General features: G+C 33.7%; 5 protein-coding genes across 5 annotated transcripts; 3 read left to right on the top strand and 2 right to left on the bottom strand.

Annotated features, from left to right (window-relative positions):
* Positions 1–6,110: 6,110 nt before the first annotated feature.
* nop5 (nop5 ribonucleoprotein) lies at positions 6,111–8,598 on the top strand. The gene is made up of 9 exons (XM_076416674.1): positions 6,111–6,269; positions 6,348–6,424; positions 6,479–6,904; positions 6,961–7,322; positions 7,382–7,553; positions 7,611–7,759; positions 7,830–8,060; positions 8,123–8,194; positions 8,279–8,598. Exons 1-9 carry the CDS (start codon positions 6,225–6,227, stop codon positions 8,440–8,442), a joined length of 1,698 nt encoding a protein of 565 aa, XP_076272789.1. The 5' UTR covers positions 6,111–6,224; the 3' UTR covers positions 8,443–8,598.
* A 554-nt stretch (positions 8,599–9,152) lies between these two features.
* Positions 9,153–11,707, bottom strand: TH1 (negative elongation factor complex member TH1). Its single transcript, XM_076416495.1, has 12 exons — positions 11,517–11,707; positions 11,245–11,467; positions 10,972–11,189; positions 10,774–10,923; positions 10,587–10,717; positions 10,346–10,533; positions 10,172–10,288; positions 9,980–10,115; positions 9,716–9,926; positions 9,509–9,649; positions 9,321–9,450; positions 9,153–9,264 (listed from the first exon to the last, which is right to left on the bottom strand). Exons 1-12 carry the CDS (start codon positions 11,568–11,570, stop codon positions 9,230–9,232), a joined length of 1,734 nt encoding a protein of 577 aa, XP_076272610.1. The 5' UTR covers positions 11,571–11,707; the 3' UTR covers positions 9,153–9,229.
* Urm1 (Ubiquitin-related modifier 1) lies at positions 11,686–12,392 on the top strand. The gene is made up of 5 exons (XM_076416497.1): positions 11,686–11,840; positions 11,903–11,973; positions 12,034–12,115; positions 12,167–12,215; positions 12,265–12,392. Exons 1-5 carry the CDS (start codon positions 11,818–11,820, stop codon positions 12,331–12,333), a joined length of 294 nt encoding a protein of 97 aa, XP_076272612.1. The 5' UTR covers positions 11,686–11,817; the 3' UTR covers positions 12,334–12,392.
* Positions 12,393–12,482: 90 nt separating this feature from the next.
* Positions 12,483–13,939, top strand: LOC143204058 (2-oxoglutarate and iron-dependent oxygenase domain-containing protein 3). The gene is made up of 6 exons (XM_076416496.1): positions 12,483–12,729; positions 12,817–12,935; positions 12,990–13,163; positions 13,216–13,511; positions 13,567–13,755; positions 13,810–13,939. The coding sequence occupies exons 1-6, from the start codon at positions 12,638–12,640 to the stop codon at positions 13,900–13,902; spliced, it is 963 nt and encodes a 320-aa protein (XP_076272611.1). The 5' UTR covers positions 12,483–12,637; the 3' UTR covers positions 13,903–13,939.
* Positions 13,940–14,991: 1,052 nt separating this feature from the next.
* Positions 14,992–26,159, bottom strand: FASN1 (Fatty acid synthase 1). Its single transcript, XM_076416494.1, has 13 exons — positions 25,772–26,159; positions 22,751–23,413; positions 22,406–22,694; positions 22,119–22,349; positions 21,438–22,062; positions 21,158–21,381; positions 20,677–21,101; positions 17,127–20,618; positions 16,799–17,073; positions 16,381–16,733; positions 16,103–16,321; positions 15,759–15,998; positions 14,992–15,676 (listed from the first exon to the last, which is right to left on the bottom strand). The coding sequence occupies exons 2-13, from the start codon at positions 23,401–23,403 to the stop codon at positions 15,560–15,562; spliced, it is 7,143 nt and encodes a 2,380-aa protein (XP_076272609.1). The 5' UTR covers positions 23,404–23,413; positions 25,772–26,159; the 3' UTR covers positions 14,992–15,559.
* Positions 26,160–26,219: the final 60 nt, after the last annotated feature.

Raw genomic sequence — 26,219 nt, 5'->3', positions numbered from 1 at the left:
ATACCAATAAACATGAATAATTATCTCTTACACTAACAATGGTAAATATCTTAGAATGAATATTGACCCAAAACAGGAAAGAACTCGAATTAAAATTCAAAAAAAATTATTGGTTATTCTTATAAGGTCTAAATTATCCCTACATAATTAAATGCTGCTATACAAGCTGATACTAAAACCTATATCAATATGATACAATTATTTCAGATTAAAGTGCTCAGAGTTGATGTGGGTGTACCCAGATACTACAGGAATAATTATCAACACCGAGACCTTCGGATTCTAACTTTTAAAAGAATAAGAGAATAGAGGAAATTAAAATATTTACAACAAGACATGAGGAAGACTCCACTCCAATGTAAACTCCAAAGTATTGAAACTATTGGGAAACACTGAACTAAGAGGCTGACACAAGAGAAACAAACCGATGATATAGCTGTGTACTAAAGTACACTAAATGGCAAAAACACTGAAAAGTGCTACTAAACTCTATTTTATTTCATTAGAGACAAAATAAAAACCAATGTGTCTCTATAGATAAATATCTAGTTTTAAATTGCTGTAGAGAAAAATTTTAACTTAGTCGGCAACGACTAGTAATAACATATTAATAAATTTAAACAATTTTATTCCAGTAACTGATTTATCCTAAAACTGGTAAATACTTGAATAAAAAAATAAATACGGAAAATACTTAAATAAATACATCCAAACCTCGAAAAGAATAGGAACGAAATTAATTCTTTTGAGTTTTCCTAAACAAATAGACATAAAGCCCGACTTTGGGCCGATAAAAAAAAATTAAAGCACTTATCTAAAGTCCGTAAACTACCTCTAGTTTATTGCGGGAGCGGTTTTTCACCAAGTAAAAATTAATTCCACTCCAAAGAAAAAACAATAACTTCGGTAGAATAAAAAAAAGAAAGAAATAGGACTTACTCCGTCCTCTCGGTATTATCGTTCCCCCTGCCATCCAGCAGACGGGAAAGCTGAGGCTTTCTCGGTTTTTCCACTGTTCTTTTTTGTCCTGCTACCTCGTCCGTGAACAAGCCAACCAATAATAACAGTAATGCTTTCTGATAGAGAACGAGTAAATACAAGAAACGTTAACAACTCCATTTTAAATGGACGGGGGATGTATTGGGGGATGATAAATGAATAAACAATATTTCCATAAATATGAAGATTTGTATGCGATTAGTGATTTTTACGAAGAAAATGGGAAAAATGGAAAAATTATATTTACATTAAATATACAAGCCGTAATGGGAAATTTGCAAAGTTATTAAAAGCTGTCGAATTATATCCAAAAACACTTAGGACAATATACATAGTCCAGCAGTAACAGCAATAACTGTTAAATCAAGCAAATATACGGTTACATTTACTGCAATTTATTGAAAAAATCCATAGCTCCTTAACCCCCCCCCCCTTCGGGAGATACAACCTAAAGAAGGAAAATAATGTCCTAAAAAACCTAGGAGAAAAATTTATAATTGGTGGTGATTTCAATGCAAAAAATACAAGATGGGGATCCAGAATGACAACAACTAAAGGCAATGAACTTCATAAGGCAGCTGCTGAGCTAAGATGTAGTTCAAAAACATTTCAACTGAAAAACCAACTTATTGGCCGACTAATCCAGAGAAAATCCCAGACGTGTTAGATTTCTTCATAGTTAGAAATATAACATCCAACAATATGGAAGCCGAAGAAAACTTCGACGGAAGTTAAGATCACGTGCCAGTTATTCTCACATTGAATGAAAATATAATAAGAAAAGAACAAAATCGAACGTTAACAAGCAAAAGAACAGACTTGTACTCGTTAAGACAGGCGGGAAATTAAATTTTGAAGCGGAAAAATACGTAAGTTGTAGATATCCAACAAGTTTGTTGGAATAATACTCCAGAAATTAAGAGTATAATTAAAGGAATAAGTAATCTGAAAGAAATCAAGAAAATGGTAGCTGGAAAATAAAAATAGAATGCCCGAGAATATTTTAAATAATATTAGTCAAAAGTTGAAAGAGAAACTGCAATTAAAAACAAATCCATCCAACATATGACAAGGAAACAGATTATTTGCTTTAGAAAGCCATCAAATACCGAAAAGAATCATGTCTACAGTCCATCTATAAGAGACCTACATGAAAATTGGACACGCAACAATCAAGAGGAAGAAGAAGAAGAAGAAGAAGCGGAAGAATTTGCTGACCATCCAGGAAAAAACCTCAAATCAAACGAAACGGATATTGTTCAAAGAAGTAACCAGAGTTATTAAAGTTAATAATAATCCAAAGAAATTACAAGCTTGATCAATACAAAATTTTAACTACTGTAATACTTAAGGTATTTGGAATATTCCCGTTGAAAAAAAAACAATTATAAAGAAACAAAAACCTAATACACATCAGTTGTGGTTTGTTAACACACAACAATTGACTAGGTGCATGGAATAACAGATGAAAATCCTATGAAGGTAAAATGCTCTGTTCAGATATAATCTTAGATACAGTACAAGCCTTCGATAAGGTATAGCATGACGGCCTTGTTCATAAGCTTCAGAAAATTTTACCGAAACAACAAACTGGACTATTCAAATCTTACATTACAGCCGAAATGTTTAGTGTCAAACAAGAGGAAAGCTACTCTGTAGTAAAAGAAGCTACAGTAGGTGTACCAAAAGAAAGTGTATTGGGAATTATTTACCAGTCTACACATATGATAATATCACAAAGGGAAAATATCACAATAGCCACATTTGCTGATGATACTGCGATTATTATATTATTATCGGAGATAATAGCAAACACATGAAAATTACAACAGGCAAGTGACACTAACAATATTTGAACCCAAACTTGAAAAATAAAAATTAATGAAAACAATTCCATGCACATGTAATTCCCGTATAATAAGACAACACAAGCACCAATAATAATGTATAATAATATCATTCTATATAGCAAAAACTTCACTGGAAGGAACATATAAAAAAGAAAAGGAAAGAATTGAAGTTAGAATATAAGAAAATGTATTGGTTAATAGAACAAAAATCACAATCAGTACATAATAAATTGCTATTATATATGGATATTTGTAATTCATTTATGGGGACATTCCGCGAAAAGTAATATAAATACAAGTTTTCCAAAACAAAGACCTGAGAAGTATTATAAGTGCACCGAGATACCACAGGGCTGACTACTTATACCGAGACGTTCAGATACCGACTGTCACACAGGAAATCAAGAAAATTGCAACGAGACATGAAGTCAGACTCCATTCTCAGACTCTCAAATGAATAAAGCCATTTGATCTTGTGCAATTTAGTCTAATGATGTGCATTGTTAACAACAGTTTTAATACATAAATATATATTACACCAGAGACTAAGATAGGGCCGATGAATCATAGATATATACCTAGCTTTAAGTTATTCTAAAGACAAATTGTACGTTAGTCGACAACAGCTAATAAGAATGTGTAATTATTCAAAATATATATGAGCATTTGGCTGGAATGTATAAAGATAGAGTGGATACTACTTATTTTCTAAATTCGTTAGAGAAACGCTGTGATTACATCCGAAAATATAGAAAAATCGATAAAATTTTACCAGAAAAATTCACAGAGAAACTAACAGAAGAAAATAAGGAGAAATGTAGTGATATCAAAATGGTTTGACAAGGAAATATAGCAACAAAGAGATCAAGGACTAAACATAAAAAATAAATATGCTTTAATCAAAGTAAAATATATTACTAAATTTTTAATTAGGTGAATTTGGTTTAATAGTATATCCATAATGTATGCATTTGCAATGTATGCATGACCTGAATCCACTGTTATTTTGGACGGGGGATTTATTATATTAATAACATTTATATATAGGAAAATTTCTTTTATGGAAAAGTTATAAAACAGAGACAAGCCCATTATTTTGAAACTTTTTTTAGAACCTACATCCGACTATGCAATAGTCGTTTTAGTTTTATAATACATACGAACTAAATAGTCGAAGGCGCAATTAAAAGAAAATTTCCTGGAAAATAGTGTTTTCTACTTGGTTTTTCTTTACCCAATTCAAAATAAAATACTGTTGGAATCCATGAAGTATTCTTGAAAACTTACAGTGATACCATTCCTTCAATAAAATATGAATGAATACGTAGAACCTATATTTATTTCGATGTTTTAGTGATGATACTACGTTAAAATAGTAACTTCAATAAAACTAATCCAGAAAGAACAAACTGGTCAAATAAAACGCCGAGCAAAAACCAGAAGATCAAACCAAATCGAATAATTACGGGAAGTTTTCTCCTTTATCACTCATCGTATCTACCAGACATTGTTTCTATGCTGAAGATATCCAAAAATAAACAAAATCTCGGATAATCTCAATATACCTGACGACTTTAATCAATATAGCTGAAATTAACAATTACCTCAAAATAGTGAAAAACAAAGTCTAATTTACGAGCCTATTGACAATATACCTTTACAATAAAACCTGGTAATAAAAAATACAATATTCTTAAACACGCCTAAATAATTCCAGTAAATCAACGAACAAACTCTCTAAGTAAATCAAAAGTATTAAAGATAATCCACGATGTATATGGATAACAATCTCCAGAAACAACTTTGATTTTCTCAAAGTTTAAGTTACTTCTAATCCACGTTAAAACAATAAATTACCTGTTTCTGTATACATTATCGATCGTTGTTGTACTACGCTATGTCAAACACCATGAAACTTTTAATTTTAATTTGGTTACCTATTTATTTTAATTAAAATACTTCAATTCAATTTTTTAGTAGCTACGCCATTTCATTATTAAAGTGCATTCCATTTCGTTATTTTAAGATTAATCTAGAAAAATAGTGTATTGCTAATATATCCAAAACAAAAATTCCTTGATTTCGGCTTGTCGCATTGCGGCTTTTTGTATATGTTTAAATGCGAGGGGTAATGGCTGTTGTGTTGCCTATTTTCATAGTTTTGTGGTTGAAAATCTGACAAGAAACGCTGAAAATCCTAAACGATCGCGACTAGGTTACGAGAAAAATGTAATTAACAGCCTTTAAAACACGTAAGACTATCTAAACCTACAAAGACAGCATTTTTCAAAATATCATATGTATATCATTATTGAATTATGATACATTAAATATATTTAAAGCATATTTGTAATATAGTATACATTTAAAATATGTAAATAATTAATAATCAAGAAAAAAATTAATATAATAAACATTTAGTTATATATATTTAGTTATTGGCTTCCATTACCAATTTGCCTATACATAGACGTCCACCATTTATTTTTAATGGTATTCCGCAGTTCAAAAACAATCGAATTTTAAACCTCAAGAAATATATTGAATTTTGGATATTTAATAATACAACCTAATATCGCAAACATTACAAAATTATCTTAACATACAAATTTGAAACAAATAAAAATATATACTTACATTGTTGATATTATGCATGTTTGATAAATAAAACACAATAAAATGAGCAAAAATATAGCCGAACGTTTCTAAATCTAGATTAAATACATTTAGCGTAAATTATAATACGGAATACCGGTATTTTTACACTTTTAAAACTGACTGAATATATCTTTATCAGAAAATTGTTCAAAGGACGCGTCGAAAAATAAAAACTCCCCCAAAAAGATTTTCAATTGTTTTAACATTTGTACCATAGCCAACTCTCTGAAAACGTCTATCTGTCCAGCGTTTTTCAATTTATTTATATGATTTAAATTATTATTTTTTAATTTAACTATATCACTTACTTACCATTATAGATTGTTTTCACAGGATTCATAAAAAATATATTTTTTAATGTGAGAAAATTTAAAATATCAGCCTTTGAGATGTAGCGCCATCTACTATCGTATGTATCAATCATTATTTAACTTAATATAGAATGAAAAATTCTCAAAAATACAAATATCAATATTAAACGAATAAAAAAATAAGATATAAACAGTATTTCAACATAAATCAATTTTACCTAATATTTTTTTGAAATAACATATCTAATTAAAATATTAAATGTCTCAAAACCCTAATATCGAAAGTGACCTCTTTAGTTCATTTGAAAATAACGCGTCGTACGAATTTTAAACTCGTGTTAGGTTAACTTTTTCTTAGTTTATTTTTCAAAAAGTACCAATAGTTTATGGTAAAAGTTGATTTAAGATGTTGGTTTTATTTGAAACCCCTGCGGGGTACGCTATATTTAAGGTAAATATGTTTTAATTTTGGATTAAAACAAGAGTGCGTAACTTAACCTCAAATACTTAACCAAAACCATGCTTTTAGCTTTTAGATGAAAAGAAGTTAGAAAAGGTTGATAGTTTATATACATCTTTCGAGACGCCTGACGCAGCTAAAAAAATGTAAGAAAAGGTTATTTGTTTATTTTATATGATTGTGAATTTCTGTATTTCCAGTGTAAAATTAAAACATTTCGAAAAATTTGCTGATACAACCGAAGCTCTATCAGCAACTACTGCTATAGTTGAAGGCAAAATTTCCAAGAGTCTTAAGAGAGCTATTAAAAATTATGTAACAGAGAATGCCCAAGAGCAACTTCTTGTTGCAGATGCTAAATTAGGTTCTGCCCTTAAAGATAAGTTCAGTTTACAATGCCTCTCAAATACTGCTGTCCAAGAATTAATGAGATGTATCAGGTCACAATTAGACAGTTTAATAGGTGGATTACCTAAAAAAGAAATGACTGCTATGGCTCTGGGTTTAGCCCATTCATTATCCAGATATAAATTGAAATTCTCACCAGATAAAGTTGATACAATGATAGTACAAGCTGTATCACTCTTAGATGATTTAGATAAGGAACTTAACAATTATGTTATGCGGTAAGTCAGAAGTTACTTTGTAGTTTAAAATGTTACCTTTTCCTTCCTTTGTTTAGATGCCGTGAGTGGTATGGTTGGCATTTTCCTGAATTAGGAAAAATCATCACAGATAATATAGCATTTGCTAAAACTGTCAAAATAATTGGTACTAGGGAGCATGCTTTGTCCTCAGACTTGTCTGACATTCTACCTGAGGAAGTTGAGGAAAAAGTTAAGGAAGCTGCAGAAATCTCAATGGGTACAGAAATTTCAGATGAAGATATTTTAAATATTATTAGCCTCTGTGATCAAATTATTGACATGACTAACTACAGAACACAGCTATATGATTATCTTAAAAATAGAATGATGGCCATAGCTCCCAATTTAACAGTTTTAGTAGGTGATTTAGTAGGAGCAAGACTTATATCACATGCGGGTAATGTAACATGAAATTTATATACTTCTTTTTTATATTTTCTTCTAAATGACATTTAGGTTCGCTAATAAACCTTGCTAAGCACCCAGCTTCAACTGTTCAGATTTTGGGTGCAGAAAAGGCATTATTTAGGGCTTTAAAGGCTAAAAAGGATACTCCAAAATATGGTCTTATATATCACTCTCAGTTGGTTGGTCAAAGCAGCACTAAAAATAAAGGAAAAATGTCAAGGTAATATCAACATTATAACCATTTCTTTTTTCCTATTTAACCTTCTTGATTTCTTAGGATGTTAGCAGCAAAAGCAGCTTTAGCTACCAGGGTAGATGCCTTAGGTGAAGAAACACATGTTAGTCTTGGTATTGAACATAAAGCAAAGCTTGAAACAAGGTTACGTCAACTAGAAGAAGGCAATATCAAAAGAATTAGTGGAACTGGTAAGGATATTAATTTAAAATAATTAAATTAACTTTTAATATTTTTAATAATAAATATTATTTGTGTTAGGGAAGGCAAAAGCTAAATTTGAGAAATATCATGGTGTCAGTGAGATTAAACAATATCCAGATGCTGCTGATAGCACTTTACCTTCAACGAGCAAAAGAAAACGGACAGAGTCAGAAATTAAAGTAGAACCTAAAGAGGAGGTAAGCCAAGAAGAGGCAGCGCAGGCAGTAACTGAAAAAAAGAAGAAAAAGAAGAAGATCAAAGAAGAAGTGGAAGAACCAGCAGTTGAAGGTATTTAATTTCATATTAAAAATTAAAGGTAATTTCATATTATGTTTGAATTTGAAATTTAGCTGAAGAAACGCCCAAAAAGAAGAAGAAAAAGGTCAAACAAGAACTAGATGAAAGTGTAACAGTTAAAGAAGGTATGTATTTTTAATCACAGTTTTACCATCAAATTATGATTTTAAAGAAAAAACTTTTATTAACACAGTTATCTCACATTCCAGAACCTGAAGAACCAACTTCTGAGAAAAAGAAGAAGAAGAAAAAGAAATCTGATAAGAGTTTTGATGAATCAATGCAGGCAGAATCATCAGAAACTGTAGAAGCAGAGAAAAGTGAAAAAAAGAAGAAAAAGAAAAAGAAACATGCATCAGAAGGAGATGAATAGTAATTTCAGTAGTGTAAATTACTGGACTTTATTTTTGAAGGATCAATATTCTTCAACCCTTTTTACTTTTTTTGACCATATTAGGAAAAAAACTTTATTTTTTGTTACATTTAAATAATGCTTGGAAGCATTGAAACAATAAAGTCAGTTTATAAATGTATGTATTTGATTTCTTTACAATTTGCTTTTATACTGAATAAGAAATGTTGACATTAGTTTAAGAAGTGTAAACTTAACTTCAACTTATCTATATGTTCAGATATTGGATGATTTTCTCAATTACCTCTTATTGTACCTATAATCTCATTATTCACCATGAGCATAAATAATTAATCAATTCTGAACTATAAAATGGCCCTATAGTTTCTAGAAACGAAGAAAACCAATTCTCCAATAAGTCATAAAATATTATATTAGTGATCCTCTTTGCCAACATTGCTTAAAATATTTAACGGAAACGGTGAATATAACAGTTTCCCAAACTGGCTAAAAATTGTTTCATTAATGCTAGAGATATATTATTTTATATGCTGACAATTTTGATTCTAGAGGCACATCTCTCATTTTCTTCTTGAGAATCTAATAGAATGAATATTTTTTACATTTGATGGTAATAGAACATTGACCACTTCATTACTTACGCAATCTAAAAAATGAACGAAAAATATAAGGAAGCATAAGCTGCTAGGAAGCATTAAAACAAAGATCAATTTATAAATAAACATATTTATTTGATTTACTTAAATATACATAAAATATAAACTTGATACAACATACAAAAAATTAATTATATAACGGTGGTATAATTGGCTTTGCAATATACTGAAACAAAAATATTGATATTATTTGTTCGAGGAGTAAATTTAAGTTCAGTTTACCTATAAATTCAGAAACTGGGTCATTTTCTCCATCCCCCCTCATTGTACCTGTAATCTCATCATTTTCTACCATAGGCATAAACAAATGAACAAATTCTGAACTATAAGGCGGTCCTATAGTTTCTAGAACCTAAAAAATAATCACAATAATAATTAAAGGCCAACTACCTTAATGATATTGTTTGTACCTCAGTCACAAAATATCTGATAAGTGATATATCAGTATCCCCTCTTTGCCAACATTGCTTAATATACTTAACAACAGGAACAACACATCCTGAATATAAAAGGTTTACCATACGGTCCAAAACCATTTTCCTCATTTCCAACTGATATAACAAATGTAAAATATGATTTATGTAAAATACGGTAGTAAATTAAAAGTGTTGTCTTACCTGTACCAAAATTTCTAATTCATCTTGTTTGGATTCAAATAGTCTTATCAACAAATCTAGAACTTGATTATGCAATAATGTATGACTGGTCACTACTTCATCCAAAAGAGCTAAATGAATAGGGGTATGCTCTGTGGATAGCTTAAAATAACTTGGTTCAGTCACAGTACATTCAACCCATCGAATAACGCCTAATGATACAACTGGGAACCTGAAAAATTAACTTTTACAAGAGTAAACTTTAACAAATAATTTTAGGTTTACCTCAATGACTGATAAAGAGTTGCTAGCTCAGCCATTAATTCTGAGCTACCTTTATTTCCATTACAAATATTATGGACAGTTTCAATCGCACGAATTGTAGGTTGTAATTCGTCTTTGTTGCAAACTTTTTTTTGACCTAAAATACTTCATATTTTAATATGTTTAAAACTAAAAAAATAAAATATAGAATACCTTTTTTTGGTAGCGCTTCACTCACACTAGCTGCATAAGCAAGTAAATGGATATATTTGGGCTTATGATCAGGGTTCAATTTAACACCAGGTTTAAAAAGTGCATCTACAAGCAACTCTAAAAGAAAACAGAAAAGCTAAAATAAAAAGAGTTTGAATTATATGAAAATGTTACCTAGAAACTGTGGTGTTCTGATTAAATCAATAGGTGGTGGATCTGTACCATTATAATTTCTATATAACACAGAAATATCAGCAGGATTTAAAGTGTTTTTGGACAGCATTGATGTTAATGCTTGACATGCCTGTGGATAAGCTGATGCTCCATTTAGAGCCATTGTTATTGGTGTAATATCATTTCCACTAAAATCCTATCCATTAAAAATATTGAAGCTAAATATAAAAAATACATTTACTTTTTTTGTGCACATTTTGTTATTTCTTGTGAAAGTCTTTTCATACTTGAACCACCTTTACTTTCTCGAGCTAAAATATGTATTACAAGCTGACTATAAACATATGTATGCTGCCCATGACATACCATTTTCTAAAAAAATATATTACAAAGGTTTACAAATTACAAGTGTAACAAAAAAAACTCACTGCACACTCTCTGCTAGTATTTTGCCACTCATCAGGACTAGTAAGAAAACTTGTAATGGATGTTTTAAGTACTCTGGAGAAAACTTCCAATTGTTGAGCAGCTGTAGAAATACTTGTAATTTCCCCTTGAAAACCAGCATCTGATATTAACTGCAATAGATTTCACTATAATTTAATAATTTAATTGAAACTACAGACCTTTATAGTGAAATTTAACATTAAGCAATCAGGATATTCTTCAGCCAATCTATATATTAAAGACCTCCAAGTAGGATGTTCAATTAATTGTGTTAACCAAGCTGGTGTTTCACCCTCTTCTGTAAAAATGGTATCAGCTTTTTTTGGGTCAAATGTTTTTAGAATCATTTCTTTTAAATGATTTTCAACCATAGCTTGGACATCTTGAACCTTAACACCTAATACAAAAATAGTCTGTAACAATAATTATATATAAACATATTGAAAAACTACCTCCAATTATAAGCCATTCTGCAATTAAGTTTGCCATTTGTGCTACAGCTGTATAATTATGTGAAAGTTCTTCAATAACTTGCAATGGATTTCCACCAGCTTGAAAATATCTTTTAAGCTGCGAAAATATCCCCGGTTCCATTATATAGTCGGGAGTTGCAAATTTTTCAGCACAATCCGCGAGAATCTGCTCAGGGGACTCTGTTTCTTCCGGACCCTCAGACTTAAAAAAAACATTTTATATGTGGAATTATTAGGGAACAATTACTTACCTCATTATCTCTATCGCCGTTATCCCAAGGTCTATCTTCATAATCCTCCTCCATATTGATATATTTTTATTCTATTATTACATTCAAATCTAACAATATAACGTATATGTTTTCAAATTGTTTATGTAACTTTCGTATACTAACAACTTTACGCGTCCCTATACATAAACTTAGGTTATAACATCCATTGGAAAAACATCTTTACAAATGAACTACGTTATATTTAAATTATCTACTCATCATAAAGCCTATGTTAAGATTTAACCTCAACTAACAGTATTCAAAAATAGTGTAATAAATCATGAAAATAAAAGTAGACTTCAGGTGAAACAATTATACATATTACAATAATTTATAATTAACAGTTATTATTATTTTATTTTTAGTGGTGGCGCAGAATTGTTGTTTGGTAACCAAAAACACCATGAAGTAGATTTGCCAGTAAAAGACAAACCATGTATACTATCTTAAATATATCCTATATATGAAATATATGTTGTATATTTTTAAATTTCAGGGTTATTAGGAGATTTATTGTTTTGGCTCAAAGATAATCTATTACAAGATAGACCAGAATTATTTCTTCAAGACAATTCTGTGTGAGTAATTACTGTGTATATTTTGCATATATATTTATTTGCATTTTTTAGGAGGCCTGGAATATTAGTTCTTGTAAATGAAATAGATTGGGAACTAATGGTAATGGAAGTTATATAATGTGTATAAATTAATAAATTCTACTTTTTAGGACACAATTAATTATGAAATACAGTTGAATGACTCTATCCTATTTATCTCTACTTTACATGGAGGCTAAAAATTGTGAATCTGATTTTCCTTTTTTAAATTAAGTGGACAATAAAATTGAAAAATTCATTGTTTTGTAATTATTAGGGAGTTCTAGCACCAGCATGTTTGGTTGTCTATACATATGTATATGATTAGGCTATTTCTAACCTTATCTTTAAGTACAATTTAACAAGTATTTAAATAATTAATACCTTCAAATATATAATAAACATTATCTATATTATTACATTATTATAAATACTTATCAGGCTAAAGTTAGTACGAGATTCCATATTGATTTTTTTCATATAAAGCAATTGAATAGCTGTAATATGGTTAGTGATATTAAAAACAGGAAAAAACAATTAAACAATGATGAAGGTAAAAATAACAAGGAAATCAATTCCAAAGAACCTATTGCACCGTAAGTAATGATTTTATAGTAATTTAAAGATCACTATTACATATTTTTAGATCAATTAATTATTATATTCATTTTTTATGTTTCCAGTAAGTATGGACCAATGCCTAAACACACTAGTGTTAGAGTATTTAGCAGGGGAATAGTAATTGTTGGTGTTTTGGTGTATGTATGGTATTTTTCAAAAGGAGGTAGAGAATCAATATTAGGTCTGTCAGTACTTAAGTAAAGTTGATTTTTATTACATAAAAATACTATTGTAGCAAAACATGATGTTCAGTACCAAGGAAGGGGACAAAATGTTGAATGTAATAAAGATTATCTGAGAGAAATTCAAAGATTTACTAATTGTGTGCCTAAAAAGTGTGGCCGGTTTGTTAATGATAGAATAATTACAGATTATGAAGCTGATGTTTTACAATGGTTTGCCAAAAGAGGTAACTTGAATTCTTTTGGTATATATAAACAACTAATAACATTTTTTTGAAGGAATGGCAAAAACAGAAGTTAGTGGAGGAGTTACAATAATAGACCTACATTCTGGTACAATGTCTTATAAAGATGGTTTTATTAATTTTCACACAAGCAAAAAAAATAATTTCATAACGCCAATAGATTTGAAAACCTATAAATCAGTCAGGCAAAAAATTCAAGCTGCAGTAGCCCAATCTTTTGGTATAGATCCCGATCATTTATATTTAACTCACCCTACTTTTTTCTCCAAACTAACATATAAAGATGCAGTAACATTGCATGATGAATATTGGCATGTTCATGTAGACAAGGTAAGTAAATATAATAGTCAATAATATTATAAGCTGTCTAATTTACTTTTTATAGTATGCATACAAGTCATTCCATTATACTACTCTCCTGTACCTGAATGATTACAATATCAACTTCAAAGGTGGCCGATTCATGTTTGTAAATGATTTTAATGAACCAACCAAAAATATTACCATTGAACCAAGAAAAGGCAGAGTGTCGATGTTCACTTCTGGGGCTGAGAACCCGCACTTTGTAGAAAGGGTAAGCATTGGAATGAGATATATTTTTATGACTAAATTATTTTAATAATTTCAGGTTACGGAAGGAGAGCGTTTTGCGATTACCATTTCATTTACCTGTGATCCCAGTAAAAGTATTAATGATCCAACATTCAAAGATGATAACTGAGTTTATCATATCAGGAAATAAAACTAATTTATATACATTTGTTGTGTTAGTTCAATCCTGTTTCCAGAGAAATCCAATTTTCCAAAGTCCAGTATTGTTTTGTAAGTACAAATCTAATACAAAAGTATATCTGTTAAAAATTATACATACCATATAATATATAAATAGATGATATTCAGCTTCATAAAGTTAAATTAAAAAGTTAAAGACAAGAAACAGCAGTTTCATAAAGCAAATGGCCATACACATGATATATTATTGTTTATAATTTTATATTAGTCAGTTGCTAAACCTCTATATGTGTTTAAATCTTCAGCCAGAATTAATATATCAGTTGGAATGAGTAATTGATCTAGTTGAGTTTGCTTTAGTAAATGCTTAAATGAATACACACAGTGTGTTCTCACAAAAATGTGGTTCATAAGAACGGCTACACTATATGATTTAAGCTGAAAAGAGATGACATGCCCTTTTGTTGACCATAACTTCATCAATTTTTATTAACAATTATTTATTTTTAAAGAATAAGCTTCCAAATGACTATTTTAATAATTGATAAATGTTTTTAATAGACTGATTTTTACTAACTCACCATAAACATAAGATAAACTTTCTTAAGACAATTGAGAGTAGCTAAGTTAAAATAAGCTCTTGGATGAATAGACTATAGTGGTGTTCAGTTGTTTAAAATGAGAACGCTGATCTTACATATTTAGTGCTCTTTAATAAATTTGGGCATAAAAGTTAGTTTGGTTAATTATAGTTTTGATATGTGCAAATCATATTCTTCTTTGAGATTTTCTTATAATCGTGCCAATTTATATCTTTCCTTTTTTAATATATGTTAGAGTTTAGATTTAGAACAAACTTTACCTTTTTTTTCACAATCTTTAAATACTCGAATTATTTTTATTAAACAAATTGAATACATTATTTCCGCAAATATTTTCTCCTGAGAAAAGTAAATTCGTCAGTGTAGTATGGCCAATATGAATAACTAGTTTTATTAATTTCAATTCCGGTACCTAAAGTATAACATTATATTTTCTTATGAAGGGTTTTAGTTGTACTGTAAATAAACAGACACAGTAAGACTTCACAGTGTTTATTTAATCATATTAAGCTACATTTAGTTTTAAATAGTTTAAGTATATACAATTTGTGTCGTGTTTGAAACAGAGCTGGGTCAAGCAACATACCCAACCCTGCTTTATACCACTTATAGCGGCCAACTTAATAATAATAAAACGTTAAGCAACAAACGTTTTATTATTTCTCTGTCAACCGATGTCTAACCCCAGTCCTAACATACTAGAGAGATATATTATTAAACTTTTTTAAAGTCCTTTTTAGAAGAACCAATTCAAAATATATTCTAAGCGTAAATATATCACGAAAAATAATCTCATTACTCAGATCTAGAATCATTTTCTTGTATATATTGAAGTTATTTTAATTAATAATATAAAAATAAATTATATTATATATGACATCTTAGTCTATGAATCTACGCTAAAACTATTTACAAGAAACGACCAAAAAAAATAACAAAATATGTCTTTTTAAATAATAGTAGGAATGGTTTCCAAAGCAATTCGACTAAACTTTCTACTTAAGAAATAAATTAAAAGGAGAAACGTTAATTTTCTCCAGTCTTTTATGCTGCCAAAACGTTTTGATTGAAGATATTTGAAATATATTCTACTTTTCCCTTAGTTAGTATGCTTCTATGATCACCATTGAGTACGTTGATTGATGGTGTAGATTTGCACAACTATAAAATTATACAGAATTATAAATATGTACATATACATATATAAATAAAGACTTAAATAAATAAAATTGTATATAATTACCTTCGAAAGGCCATAGTCTTCGTCTCCTTGAACGAAATTATCTTTGGCTTTTATTAGGGTTACAGATCCTTGGAATTTATCTATGGGTTTATATTGGTCCGCGGCCTTAAGCTTTAGGAAGAAGCTCAGAGCGGCTGCATGGATATCTTCTGCTGGGAATTGAACTGATTTTCCTATTATTTCTACTGTTTTAGCTATACGTTCGTTTAGAGACTTCAAATTCACGAGTTCTTGTATAACCTATATAAGAAAATATGGCATATGTTAATTAGATTAAACATTTATATGTCAATAAACTTAATAAGTAAATCATTAATTGATAATTTACATTTTCTAATATTCACCTTTTGTTGGTCAACGTCCTTAAACTGCATGATGAAATAGAACAGAGCCTCGCTTTCTTCGGCCGCGGCACTTTGAGTAATTTTTGATCTTGCCTTTCCGGTATAAGTCGCTACGAAATCTGGTGCACCATCAATCAACAATAGTTTAACTTTTTCACCCTGTTTTTCCAAAATAACACCCATTTCAAAGACTACAGCTGCGCCAAAAGAATATCCGATCTGTATATAAACAAAAAAGTTATAGACGGTGTAAATTTAAAGCCGTTTAATTTACTCACAAGGCTGTAGGGCCCTTTGGACTGAACAGACCTAATTTCGTTGACGTAAAAAGTGGCTAAAGTAGTGATAGTGTCAAGAGGAGCTTTGGTAGTACATTGTAATCCGTATACGGGAGCGTCGATGTTCTGGGCGAGACCTCTTAAAGCATCAATGACTCCCTCGATAGGATGTACCAAGAAGACGGGGTTCTTCTTGTTGTCGTTTGATTTACTCTGTACTGACACCAGAGTCTTTTTAGGCATAAGTTCAACTAGGTTATCAAAAGTAACCAAATTGTCATCAGTCTTTTGAACCGAAGCTGCAGAACTACCGCCACCGCTACCCAATTCTTGCAGTTTTCCAAAGGTTAGATCTGGTTATTAAAAAAAAAAAAACATTGCATTATATGTTTGCTGCAGTAGCTGAAAATCGACTTACTTCTAATTTCTTGAGCGCTAAGTACTAGATCATAATTTCTTTCCAAAGTTTGTTTGATTTCCGCTCCCATAAGGGAATCCATACCGAGATCAGAAAGGGTCGCTATAGGAGCAACCGTGCTTGTGTCCTTAAGTCCCAAAATGTTGGCAACAGCTTCGGTAAGACTAATTTGATTGCTGCTGGAAGTCTTTCGTTTTTCCGCAAGTACTGTACTAGCCACGACCGGGTGTGGTTGTTGAAGGAAAATATCCATAGTAGCCAAGCAAGATTGGATCCTATAAAAATCAGTTTTAAATACGAATATACATATGAAATCCACATAATTTACCTTTGAGGTAAGGTTCCTCCAACTTCCGTATCATTCATACCACCCATGGTATCGATAACTAATCCCACATCACCAATGGCACCCCACTGAATTGCAACACCAGGCAGGCCAGCTGCTTGGCGAGCTTCGACTATTCTCTCCATTGCAGAATTGGCGAAGCCATAGTTGGTTTGGCCGATATTTCCTCTACCACAGGAGACGGATGAGAAATTGACAAAGTAATCGAGTTGAGGTGCGAGTAATCTTGATGCCACATCCAGGCTCTTGCTTCCATCAATTTTTGGTCGTGCAACAGCTTTAAAATCACCTTCGGATTGATTTTCGAGAAGAGCATCTCGCAATACCGCAGCTAAGTTGAAAATAGCACCAACAGGGCCTAACTCGTTGGCTTCTTCTAGCAGACGCTTGGCTCCCTTTTCTGTTGTAGCATCTGAGGTAGAAATCAATATATTCGCACCGGCTTGGCGCCATCTTCGGACGCAAAGAGATTGGTATCCAGTTCTGATACCACTTCTTGAAGTAAGTACAATATTTTTGGCCCCTCTGTTAATTAACCAATTAGCTAATTCCAAACCAAAACCGCCAAGACCACCGACAAGTACGTAGCTCTTTTCTGGGTCTACGTAAGTTCGGGGAATGGCAGCAACTGTCTTAAGCGCAGGCTTTTGTACGTCTCTTGATTCTTCATCGCGGATTTTCAGTAACACTTTGCCAATATGTTTACCGGAGGCCATGAATCTGAAGGCCTGTTCAACTTGGTTTTCATTGAAGACAGTATTGGGCAGGGGTCGAACTGCTCCGGATGCAATTCCCTCAGTCACTAAACGCATAACTTCTCTTTTTTCGGGTGTATTTGAATCGAAGAGAGCGTCCAAAAGAATTCCGTGGAATGTAGTGTTTTTCAAGAATACACCCATTCCCAACGGAGTGTTGTTGCTTAAATCAACTTTACCAATCTCCAAGAATCGGCCACCAATGGCCAAACATCTTACTGAAGCTTGTAACTGCTGAGCTGCTAGGGAGTTAAGGACGAGGTCGACACCTCTGCCGTTCGTTTGTGTCAAGACTAATTGTTCGAAGCTCGTGTCTCGGGAATTGCCGATGTGATCATCAGTCAGTTGTGGGAAAGTTTTCTTCAAGAAGTCACGTTTGGTTTGACTAGAAACGGTGGTAAATACTGTGCAGCCCATATGTAGTGCGATGGCAATCGAAGCTTGTCCAACACCACCTGTTCCGGCATGAACCAGTACAGATTCGCCAGGCTTCATTTTTCCTCTCACTACTAAAGCATAGTAACTAGTACCATAAACGACAGGAATAGTAGCTGCTTCTTCCAACGACCATTTATCGGGTACTTCCCACAGGAAACCTGGATCTGCAAGTACTGTCGTGGCCAGAGATCTAGCTGCTACCATACCCATAACTCTACGTCCTCGAGTGTCCCTTCCGGAGAATTCCAAACCAAGAATGCAGTCTTGTCCAGCTAAGTCGCCAGGTAATGCATCTGGAGGTAGTTTACCAGTTGCCAACATAATATCTCTGAAGTTCAAAGGTGCATAATAAACATGGCAGAGTTCACTGTTGGGATCAGTGCCTTTGTAGTAAGACAGTGGTCCTTCAATCCATCTTAAGCTGGCCAAGTCACCACGCGTTAGCGTGTTGATATACGCATGTTCTACTTGGAGAGCGCCGGAATCTTTATTTTGTTCCAAAACAATATGTCGGTACGCTCCCCAAGTCTTATTTTTAAACACGTTTTGCACCAAACCCTTCTTAAGTTGAGTCTCATAAGCTTTCAACGAAAATTTAGGCGCATTTTGATCTTCAATAAAAACTGATCTTACATTCACCCCACCAACTGGTTCGAATGTGAGACAATTCGCCAGCCCTACAAGACCGGTTAATGGTTCTCCCTGAGTATATACATATATTTTGCTATTAGTACCAGCAACTTTTTCCATAGCTGCCTTAAGTGGTTCTACCCATGAGAAGTTGTTCTCTGTTATCTGAATAACAATAGAATCGTTAGGAATTTCAACGGGGGGTCTTAATAAAATGTAAGTTTTAGTAGCTGTTGATTGAGTGCTAATTAGTTCTAATCCCAAAGAAGTCAGTGTTTTGGTATCTATGGGCCCTTTAGCTTCTTCTAAGAGAACAAAGCCACCATCCTTCAAAGAGTTCTTTGCATTTTCAATAAGTGCCGTTTGTTTATAAGCTAAAGCGTCGCTAATGACCACAAGATTAGCATTAGTGTCTACAGGAACCGAGCGGACATCCTTAATTACATTTTTGATACCCAGTGCCTCAATGGCTGGCGAGCTAACAGGTGCACTAGATATAATAGTGGCATCAACATCTAAAGATGGTTGTGACTCAATTAGGGAGCTAATTATAGGGGCAAGTGCAGCCTCGACTGGTTTGTCGTTCAGTACCTCAGCAAATTTAATTTTAAGTGCGTGAGAAGAATTTTCGATAACAAGCCCAGTAACAACAGACAAGGCAATATTTCTAGCTCTTTCCAAATCATCTCCTAACTGCTGCGGGTTTACGAAGGGAGTGAACTGATATTTCTCCAATATTGGTTCTTGAGTTTGTTGTCTCCTAGGTGCCAGGCTGGCTTTCAAACCTCTCAATTCAATACCAGCCGATTTAACTACTCCAATATGTCTATACATGTTAACCTCAACGTCAGGTTCTCCAGAGATATTTTTAATTTCTTCAAGATGTTGTTTAGGATTGATAAAAACCCTTTGGATACGAGTAGGAAGGGCTAACTCACGCGTATTATCTCCAAGAATTGCAAACTGTAGCATGGTGTCGATGTAGCTAATCCAGCTGTTGTTCCATCTCAATTTTCCACTTATACCTCGGTTATCACTTTCGGTTATACCTTTGAAGATACCTCCGTAGTCGTATCCACGAAGACGAAGTTCTTTGTAAATATCTGAAGAATTCAAAGGGAATACGTCTTTTTCTTGTTTAATTACTGGCTTGGATAAGTTAAGGGTTTCTTTGGATACATCCTCTGGAACTGATATTTTACCAGTTACTGCTACAGATCCACCTTCGCAAAGTTCAAATTCGCCAGTGCCATCAAATATATTGATGAGGAACTTAACAGAGCCTTCTTTCGGCATAATTGTTGCTCTGTGGAATTGCAAATCTTCCAGCAGTACCGGCATCTGCTCGTAATCTTCATTTCTTAGTTTGGCGAATGTCTTCCAAACGAGGGTTAAATATCCGGTGGCGGGGAAAAGAACTCTCCCATCAATTGTATGTCCTGCCAAGTAACTGTCGGCTTCTTTGCTTAAATCGATATCGATGACACTCTCTCCTGATCGGTTACCTTTTCCACTGAAGTTTGCAACGGCCCATTCGGTAGAGTGATCCCATTCAACCATGGAATTCAACATAGGAGTACCCCGTCCTACTGGGAAAGTCACAGGGTGGTACAGGTTTCCTAACTGTGGCTGAGCTCCGGCATTGTAGATTCTAAAATGTTATACATAAAATACGACATGTTATAACTCATAATTTGTAACAAACTTACTTTCCAAGAGCTGAAGTCAAGAAGGCGATGTTATCTGGATGATCTCTCTTGACCAAAGGAATGCTAGTAGCGTCTGGTCCAAGAGCTCGTTTAAGAATAGCCTGTAACAGACCCGTTGGAGCCACTTCAATAACGATAGAGTTCTTGGGAACATGGGCGAGGGCTTCATGGAATAACACAGGCTTTAACAGATTGTTCACGTGATAAGCAGCACTGGAATGTTGGGCTAGGGGTGTTCCCCACGCCGATTCCGGGATAGAAGACGAGATCCATCTCGCTGTTCTGGGTTTTGGATTTGAGATGATGGCATCTAAAGCTTTCTTTAGTTTCGGACCGGCTTCGGCGATATATTTGCTGTGGAAAGCTGTTCCAGAACTATTCACGGCCTTGGCGAAGACATTTTCGGATTGAAGTTGGGCGACGAACTATATGGAATAGAAATGGTGAGTAAAACCGCATGTCGTTTTATTTTTGTGATTACCTTGTTGATGGCATCCGGAGGTCCGGAGATAGTAACAGAGTCTTCGCTGTTATGGCATGCGGGAACGATTTCAGACGGGCAACGACTGTGAGCTTGCTCCCATGATAATCCAATGGCGGCCATAGCGCCGGGAGCCAGCTTACTCTCCAAAATAGCTCTTCCTCTGCTGTAAGCGGCGAGTATGGCTTGTTCAGCGGTTAATGTTCCATCAGCATAAGCACAACCTATAAGTTATTGATTTAATGATGATGTTGGGCACATCACATTTGTTTGAGCATACCAATTTCACCAACAGAGTGACCGACGATATGATCAGGTTCCAAACCGACCGTTTTAAGAACGTCGGTAAGAGCCACCTGCATGGCTGCAATGGAAACGAATGAATTCAAAACGTTGTCAAAAGATGCCGCTGAACCCTTAACAATTATCTCTTCTAAGTTGATGTTGTGCGGTCTCAGGGCGGCCGAACATTTATCAATCGATTGTTTAAACACGTCCAACTTCATCAGATCGCGCGCCATTCCGGCCCACTGGGAACCCATTCCGGAGAAGACGAAACATACTGGTCTGGTCTCGTTACCGACTGATGATACCTCGACAATAGGCGTATCCTGCAGGACAGAATAGCCCCTGTAGAAGTGCCCGGGAATGTTCCTAGAATGGACCTGGTCGACCAGGGCCAGGAATTCCTCGTCTTCACGGTGATCTTGAACTTTCTGAAGGAAATTCGTGACGGCAGCTTCGGTACGTCCTGATACGCCGACGACGCGGGGGATGGGTTCGACAGGCCAGGTTTGCTTTGGTTTGGGGTTGGATTTCACCACGATGTGAGCGTTGGCGCCACCGAAGCCGAAGGAGTTGATAGCGACGATGCCGCCATTCCATGGTTGATTTTTCACAACAACCTGGTGCAAAGACGGATGTATCATATGGAATTATGTTGAAAAAGTGTATATATTACCTTCAGGCGACCGTCACTGAGGGCTGGAATGTCTTTGTTGGGGTTGGTGAAGTGTAAATTAGCAGGTATGACCCCACTTTCCATAGCAATTACAACTTTCGCCAAAGAGCACAAACCTGATGCAGGTTCGGAGTGGCCCATGTTGGATTTTACTGATCCGATCAGAAGTGGAGTTGGACGATTCTTGCAGAAGAAATCGGCGATCGAATTCACTTCCTGGGGATCCCCAGCCTAGAGCATGACGAACTATTAGAACCAAATTTCAAGCTTGCTTCGAGTTTACGTACCTTCGTACCGGTTCCGTGAGCTTCAATGTAAGCTACGTCGTGTGGACTGACGCCGATGTCTTCGTAAGTCTCGCGAATCAAGGCATTCTGCATGGCTCCCGATGGGAAAGTAATACCCTGCGGTTTGTTTCCGTCCGTGTTGGTCTTAGCCCCAAGTACGGTGGCGTAAACTCTCCTGGCGGATCTGGCTTTCTGTAAAAATACCACGACCGCCGCCTCGGACCGCACGTATCCGTTTCCAGACGCGTCGAAAGCTTTGCACGCGCCGTCCGGAGACAACATATTTAACCTGTAAAAAGCCTCATTGATATAGACGTTCGACGCTTCAGTAACCACAAAATTTACCTGTGAAATTGGAGTGATGATGTTGGTTTAAGTAAAAGATTCACTCCCCCTACGACGGCGGAGTCACACTGCCCGGTCTGTATAGCATTAACAGCCTGTTGGAAAGCAAACAGCGAACTGGAGCATGCCGTATCTATCGCATAACTTGGTCCCTTCAGATCGAAGGCGTACGACAACCTGTTGGGGAACATGGCTCTGCAGCACCCGGTCAATCCATACCCGGTAATGGTCTCTTGGTCCTGTGCCGTCCAGTACTCGCTGGACTCCGAATCGGACACCCCAATGAAAACGCCAGTCTTCGAACCCCTTAGGCTGTTGGGATTGAAGCCGGCGTCTACGATCGCTTCGTGCGTCAACTCTAACAGCAGCCTCAGCTGCGGATCCATCACGTCGGCCTGTTTCGAGTGGACGCCGAAAAAGGTCGCGTCGAAAAGGTGTAGATCTTTCAGTTTTCCGGTGCGGGTGGGCAAACCGTACAGTCCGGAGGGCCATCTCCTCTCGTCGTTGGTTACTAGATCAACGCCGTCGAAGAGCTGTTGCTTGAACTCTTCGATGGAGTTGCTCTCTGGCAAACGACCGGAGATTCCGGTGATGACGACGTCATCGGTGATGGTGATGCCGTTTTGTACGTGTGTGTCTGCTCTGGCGGGCATTGTTGCTTATCTATAATAAGAAAAAACACATGTTATTGCTTAACAATCACTACAAAAGTACTAGTACTGTTCCGTTAATTTAGTCTCGGCGACGTTATTTTGGAAATAAAGGACAGGACGGTACTGCTCCAAATAAAACATTTCAAACAGTGTCTTATTATTAAAATAATTTACCAGACGGTCGCATTAAATAGACAACAAAAGGCTCTTATTTAACTCTATTACACCATTGTCATTGTAAAGGTAACGATGAGTTTGTTAATGCGTATCTTAAGGGTAAACGTACTCTATCTGGCCTTTAAATTAAATTAAATACATGCACCACGTGTCGACATTACATAATCGATTAAATATAGTTTTCCTGTTTTTGTATTTACACCGAAAAACTGCCCCTTTTAACGTCAATGTCTAAATCTTACCTACAAAGTTACTTAGTACTTAGTTACCAAGAAAATAGATGTCCTTCATATTTTTAATAACAATTGTAACAATTCTTATTTAATCTAATTATTTATATAATATATTATTATAATATATATATAATTATTATTTAATAACTATAATTAATTATTTAATATTCCTCAAGTAATTATATAATATTTACATAATACTCAGTTCGCTATTAAAAAGAGTACTCCAATCTATCGGTGATAACGTACATTCATAAACTTTACTAGGAAACAGACTCGATAATTTATACAACAGCAACGCTAATCGATGTTATATAGCCAGTGATTTTTTTTCTAAATTATGCAAATATATATTTTATAGTCGTAGGTCAAGTTCAAGTTTGTTTTAATATGAAGCAATTAATTAACGTCTGAGCGTACTATTGTTTGTTTATTTTCTGCTTTTTTATCGATAGGTGTATTGTTCTTTTTTTTCAATCGTATTGGAATATCAACTGTTCGATTAAATATTTCACCGAAATAGTTTTTAAGTACAATCAATAAATACAAATATTAATATAATCAGTACACCCTGTATTCCTGGGAATGTTAAATTGTGCTAATTGAATAAATATTGCAAATCAAATAGTCCCGATTCTACGATGTTTGATGTTTACTTTTTAAAAGTAAATTCCTGAATTTTGCCTTTCCTAACACTTCAAATAAGTTGACACACAACTACGGCTATTCCAAAAATTATTAGCTGAAGCTCTAGGAAAGTAGTTCAATGACACATACACCTAACTGTTTCCATCCTTTTTGCATAGATTGGGCCAATTATTGTTTATGCTTCTCGTTCTATATATCAAATAAATCAAAATATATAAACGGAAACAAGAAGAAAATGCATTAGTAATTTTTTTAAGAAAAATGGAATTCTATACATTTTTGTACTTTATTTAAAATAAATTCTAAATTAATGGAATAATGCCTGTATAATTATATACTATTTAATTATAAAATAATTTAACAAAGAGTATCAAATGCAAATATTAAAGTACAATTGGATTGGATATTTTAAAAGTATGATAAATTATTTGTTTAATTTATTTTCTGTTCGAATTCTACTATACATTGTTTATTATATTTTTAATAAGAACATAAACTTTTTAAAATTACAAAAATTAAAATAAGTGGATATTATAAAACTATGGTATATATATATTTTTAATTTGTTAAGTAATAATATATGTATAATTACTTATTTACTGTTCAGTAAAATATATTTTTTAAAAGTTTTAGGAGTAGCAAATATGGATATTAAAATGCAAGATATTTTAAAAGTATAATATTATTTTTAATAAAACATACATTTTTTACCCTTTATATGAAGATGTATTTTACATACATTCACTGTTTATGATATAATAAAAATGATTGATTTTTATTTTTTAAATTAAGGTCACTTATATTTTTATATACATGTTATAATTATGTATTTACTGTTTCGTTATAAAATTAGTTTATCGTTGTTTTAAAAGAGCCAGAAACTCAAATAATTAAATAGAGTTGGATAATTTGAAAGTCACATAGATTGGTATATTTTATTCGTTTATTTTCTGGTCAGTTATATTTATTTTTACTGTCAAGCAGTGAGTTTCTGGGATTTGATATTTTTAAAATTTATAGTTAGTTTTTGTATAAAAAAGATATATGATGAAAATAATATAGGATTAGGATATTTGAAAAATTTTAGATGTTTATGCATTTAACGTTGCTAATTTCTTTACGATTTGGTTGTAAACATATTTTTTACTGTCAGGCAATAATTCCTGCATTTAGTAGAAAATAACAGTTAAATTTTAAGTGTTAATCAATGAGTTACAATTTGGCACGAACGAGAATTATGTTTTAAGCAAAAAGGATGTTTTATTAGAAATGCAGAACCGTGTATAAAAACGTAAAATCAAAATCCTTACCAGGAATGCGTTGAAAATCCACGGAAATAATCCGTTGCAGGGTAATTGTCACAAATGGGAAAACAAATCCCGAATCGTATCACAGCCAATAATGAAATATCCAAACCAACCGAAACGCAAGACGTCTGCAGTATTTCGGAACGGGTGAAGTTCCTTTTCCTTCGAGATATTATTGTTATTATGGGTCAGAACTCCCACTTTTTCGGTCTCACGCTACTCTGTTGTTGGATGAACGTACCTGCGCGACTCGCAAAACGCGACTGATGGTCAAACTCTCGGAACGCGCCACTTTATGTCCATTCGGTGGCGCGATACCTCTCAGCCAATGGCGTGTTCTTGCCGTGCCGAATTTTGAGGCGGTCAATATTCGCATGGGGAAAACGTGAATGCTGATCGGATCAAATGATTCCGATTCCCCATCTCGCACGGTCGTCTGTCGTGCTCGCTC

The sequence above is a fragment of the Rhynchophorus ferrugineus genome, unplaced genomic scaffold (genome assembly GCF_030347505.1).
Source record: "Rhynchophorus ferrugineus isolate W39M unplaced genomic scaffold, kcgeb_rfMv2 rfM10, whole genome shotgun sequence".
In the NCBI taxonomy this organism is placed as follows: domain Eukaryota; kingdom Metazoa; phylum Arthropoda; class Insecta; order Coleoptera; family Curculionidae; genus Rhynchophorus; species Rhynchophorus ferrugineus.
Note: the sequence above shows the minus strand (reverse complement) of the source record. Positions and strands in the feature narration are given on the sequence as shown.

Excerpts from the sequence above, each read along its gene's own strand:
- nop5 (XM_076416674.1), top strand. The coding sequence starts at position 6,225 with ATGTTGGTTTTATTTGAAACCCCTGCGGGGTACGCTATATTTAAG. Across the intron at positions 7,760-7,829 it reads CAAAAGAATTAGTGGAACTG|GGAAGGCAAAAGCTAAATTT; the intron begins GTAAGGATATTA and ends TATTTGTGTTAG. Across the intron at positions 8,061-8,122 it reads GGAAGAACCAGCAGTTGAAG|CTGAAGAAACGCCCAAAAAG; the intron begins GTATTTAATTTC and ends TTTGAAATTTAG.
- TH1 (XM_076416495.1), bottom strand. The coding sequence starts at position 11,570 with ATGGAGGAGGATTATGAAGATAGACCTTGGGATAACGGCGATAGAGAT. Across the intron at positions 9,927-9,979 it reads ACTCTTTATCAGTCATTGAG|GTTCCCAGTTGTATCATTAG; the intron begins GTAAACCTAAAA and ends TTAATTTTTCAG. Across the intron at positions 9,650-9,715 it reads AATTAGAAATTTTGGTACAG|TTGGAAATGAGGAAAATGGT; the intron begins GTAAGACAACAC and ends TTGTTATATCAG.
- Urm1 (XM_076416497.1), top strand. The coding sequence starts at position 11,818 with ATGAAAATAAAAGTAGACTTCAG. Across the intron at positions 12,116-12,166 it reads TTTCTTCAAGACAATTCTGT|GAGGCCTGGAATATTAGTTC; the intron begins GTGAGTAATTAC and ends TGCATTTTTTAG. Across the intron at positions 12,216-12,264 it reads AAATAGATTGGGAACTAATG|GACACAATTAATTATGAAAT; the intron begins GTAATGGAAGTT and ends TCTACTTTTTAG.
- LOC143204058 (XM_076416496.1), top strand. The coding sequence starts at position 12,638 with ATGGTTAGTGATATTAAAAACAGGAAAAAACAATTAAACAATGATGAA. Across the intron at positions 12,730-12,816 it reads TCCAAAGAACCTATTGCACC|TAAGTATGGACCAATGCCTA; the intron begins GTAAGTAATGAT and ends TTATGTTTCCAG. Across the intron at positions 13,756-13,809 it reads ACCCGCACTTTGTAGAAAGG|GTTACGGAAGGAGAGCGTTT; the intron begins GTAAGCATTGGA and ends TAATAATTTCAG.
- FASN1 (XM_076416494.1), bottom strand. The coding sequence starts at position 23,403 with ATGCCCGCCAGAGCAGACACACACGTACAAAACGGCATCACCATCACC. Across the intron at positions 20,619-20,676 it reads TTGACTTCAGCTCTTGGAAA|AATCTACAATGCCGGAGCTC; the intron begins GTAAGTTTGTTA and ends ATAACATTTTAG. Across the intron at positions 15,677-15,758 it reads AAGACTATGGCCTTTCGAAG|TTGTGCAAATCTACACCATC; the intron begins GTAATTATATAC and ends ATAATTTTATAG.